At 41.8% G+C, this 2,694-nt stretch overlaps 1 protein-coding gene across 1 annotated transcript; it reads left to right on the forward strand.

Moving 5' to 3' along the window:
* Positions 1–389: 389 nt before the first annotated feature.
* On the forward strand, positions 390–1,472 carry LOC134216429 (trypsin-1-like). Its single transcript, XM_062695321.1, has 3 exons — positions 390–708; positions 769–1,174; positions 1,237–1,472. Exons 1-3 carry the CDS (start codon positions 482–484, stop codon positions 1,396–1,398), a joined length of 795 nt encoding a protein of 264 aa, XP_062551305.1. The 5' UTR covers positions 390–481; the 3' UTR covers positions 1,399–1,472.
* Positions 1,473–2,694: the final 1,222 nt, after the last annotated feature.

The raw sequence follows: 2,694 nt of genomic DNA on the forward strand, positions 1-2,694 counted from the left end.
ATAAAGAATCTTAGCATAAAGCAAGAATCTTAGATCCGGGAGCTAGAAGGTGATAGCTCTATTATCACTCCTATACCTCATTTCAAGAACGCAAGCATTCTGAAGCTGTAGTCGTGTACAACAAGCGCCGCGTGATTACACCCACATATCAAAAGGATATCTGAAGTGCATTCACACTTCCTGGATCAAAATTCAATCCTTTGATCCTGGTGCGTATATGGGATGAGCATGGGAGCTATGATGTGAAAAGACGAACAGTTCTCCTGTGACTCTTATGCCTTTTTATTATTTTAAATTTCATCCAAATAGATGATACAAAATAGCGCCGAGCCCTATGTTGGTGAGTCGATTACATTTATTTCGAGCGCGTAGCCTTATCGACTAAATGTGCCACCTGTTGAGAACAAGCCATAGTATAAAACCAAAATTTCCGCCAAATCAACGCGTTAAACTTCCAAACTAAGCAGCACCGCTTGTCATTATGCTTCGAACGTTTGGAATAGCCATTCTACTTTGTACGGCCTCGCTGGTAAACGGGTCATACGCACCGCGATCCAAACCGGGTCAATCTGGTGGACGAATCGTAGGCGGAATAGCGGTGAACATTACTGACTACCCTTATCAGGTCTCACTGCAACGGAGCCAACATTTTTGCGGTGGATCTGTGCTCAACGATAGGTGGATTTTAACGGCGGCACATTGCACCAAGTGAGTCATACATCTGAATTGATTTCATGGAACTAACTATTTTTATTTCGGTATTCGTAGAGGCATTACTAACGCATCCGTGCTCAAAGTACGTGCAGGGTCGTCCGAGGTTCGGTCGGGAGGGATTTTGGCGCAGGTACGCGACATCTACTTCCACCCGAAGCAGAACTCCTGGAGTAATTACGACTTTTCACTGCTGGAACTGAAAGAACCACTCGAACTAAGCAAAAGAATCCAACCGATTTCCCTACCTTCGCATGAAGATTCCTTCGAAGACGGGACGCTTTGCGATGTATCGGGTTGGGGCAACACCAGAAATGCTAATGAATCTTCGCTAAGCTTACGGGCCGCCTCTGTTCCGTTGTATAATCAGGAGAAGTGCAGCAAAGTTTACAAGGACTATGGCGGTGTTTCGGAAAGCATGATTTGCGCCGGATACGAGGAGGGTGGTAAAGATTCCTGTCAGGTATGAATGATGTGGGTTCGCTTTCGGGATGAATCAACAAATCATCGAAATTTCCATTCTAGGGAGACTCGGGTGGGCCGCTGGTTTGCGAAGGAGTGCTAGTGGGAGTTGTTTCCTGGGGAAAAGGTTGTGCCGATCCCGGCTATCCTGGCGTTTACGGAAGGGTGACAAGTGCGGTCGAATGGATTGCCGAAACTATGAATGAGGTGGTATCTTTGCGGTAGGGATTTTGTGGCTGGAAAATATTGGTTTAAGTAGTCAATAAAATATTGGAAAAGTTAGATGTAAGAACAAAACCGTGGGATTTTGTTTTCTTTGATCATTTTTGAGATTCATTATATCATATGTTAGGCTTTTGTTAGAAAATTTCAAGTTATACAAATATGTTTGAAATGTGATTTTGGGATTACTCTAAGAATTCCAAGAATCCTCTATTTCTCCGGAAATTCCAAGAGCTTCAAGAATTCCTCAACGAATTCCAAGAGTTCCTTCAGGAATTCATCAGAATTCAAAACAGAATATTCAATAATTCTTACAATATTTCTTAAGAAACCCACGCAAATATTCACAAGAACTTCTCTTGAAATTTGTAAATTTTTTAGGAAATTGTGAGAATTTCTTTAGATTCATTGATTGTTTGGAGTTATTTTAAAGATTTATCATGGTTTGTAAATATTTTTCTCAAAATAACTCTAGGGTATGATGCCTGGTTGTCAGGAAATGGATATTATTATATCCATCGCTCAATAGTCGATTCAACCCATGTAGGTGAAATTAATTCGTAAATATTTTGAGAGCTGTTGCGTAACACAATGAAAACGGTAACAAGCATTTGCCATAGTAAAAGGGCATAAAATTTACATTCAAATAGATGACGCTCATGACAGCCATATGGCACCTTCTGGGATCTGTGATGTCATGCTTCGACTCTTGGTCCCTTTGGTTCTAGAATGCGGTGCAATACTGAAACAACACACTGCCGTAGTAATCATATCGGCGGCAACAAGCGTCCAATCCTGACACAAAACAGCAGTACGGCATCAGACGGGACAGAACAGAACAGCCGGAAGCTATATGGTCCCTACTTGTCTGCTGGTTGGGGGTGGAAAGTGTGACACAACTACTGAAGGCAACCGTAACGAACCTAAGCTTGCACTCTACAATACAGCTGGGTTGTGCCTTGATGAGCTTCGGCCATTGGAATATGGAAAGTTTAATATTTTTCTTCAATCTTGTCGGATGTGCTTTAACAAACTGTAACCACAAGAAGCTTTCCTTCCGGGAGAAATGCAATTTGGAACTAAGCACAGCCAGACTGACTGGTGCCATGGGAATACACTCGTTTAGGGACTGACCACGTCATGATAAAGTCATTACACTCCGTCCTTACCATTATATCGGTGGACAGAAGAGACGAATCCCTCTCTTGATGATACAAAATAAAAAGGTTGTGATTTCAGCCAGTAGGGATAGTATTACTTGACAATAATTTGACACCACATAAAGAATTATAAAATTTT

The sequence above is a fragment of the Armigeres subalbatus genome, chromosome 2 (assembly GCF_024139115.2).
Source record: "Armigeres subalbatus isolate Guangzhou_Male chromosome 2, GZ_Asu_2, whole genome shotgun sequence".
Classification (NCBI taxonomy): Eukaryota; Metazoa; Arthropoda; class Insecta; order Diptera; family Culicidae; genus Armigeres; species Armigeres subalbatus.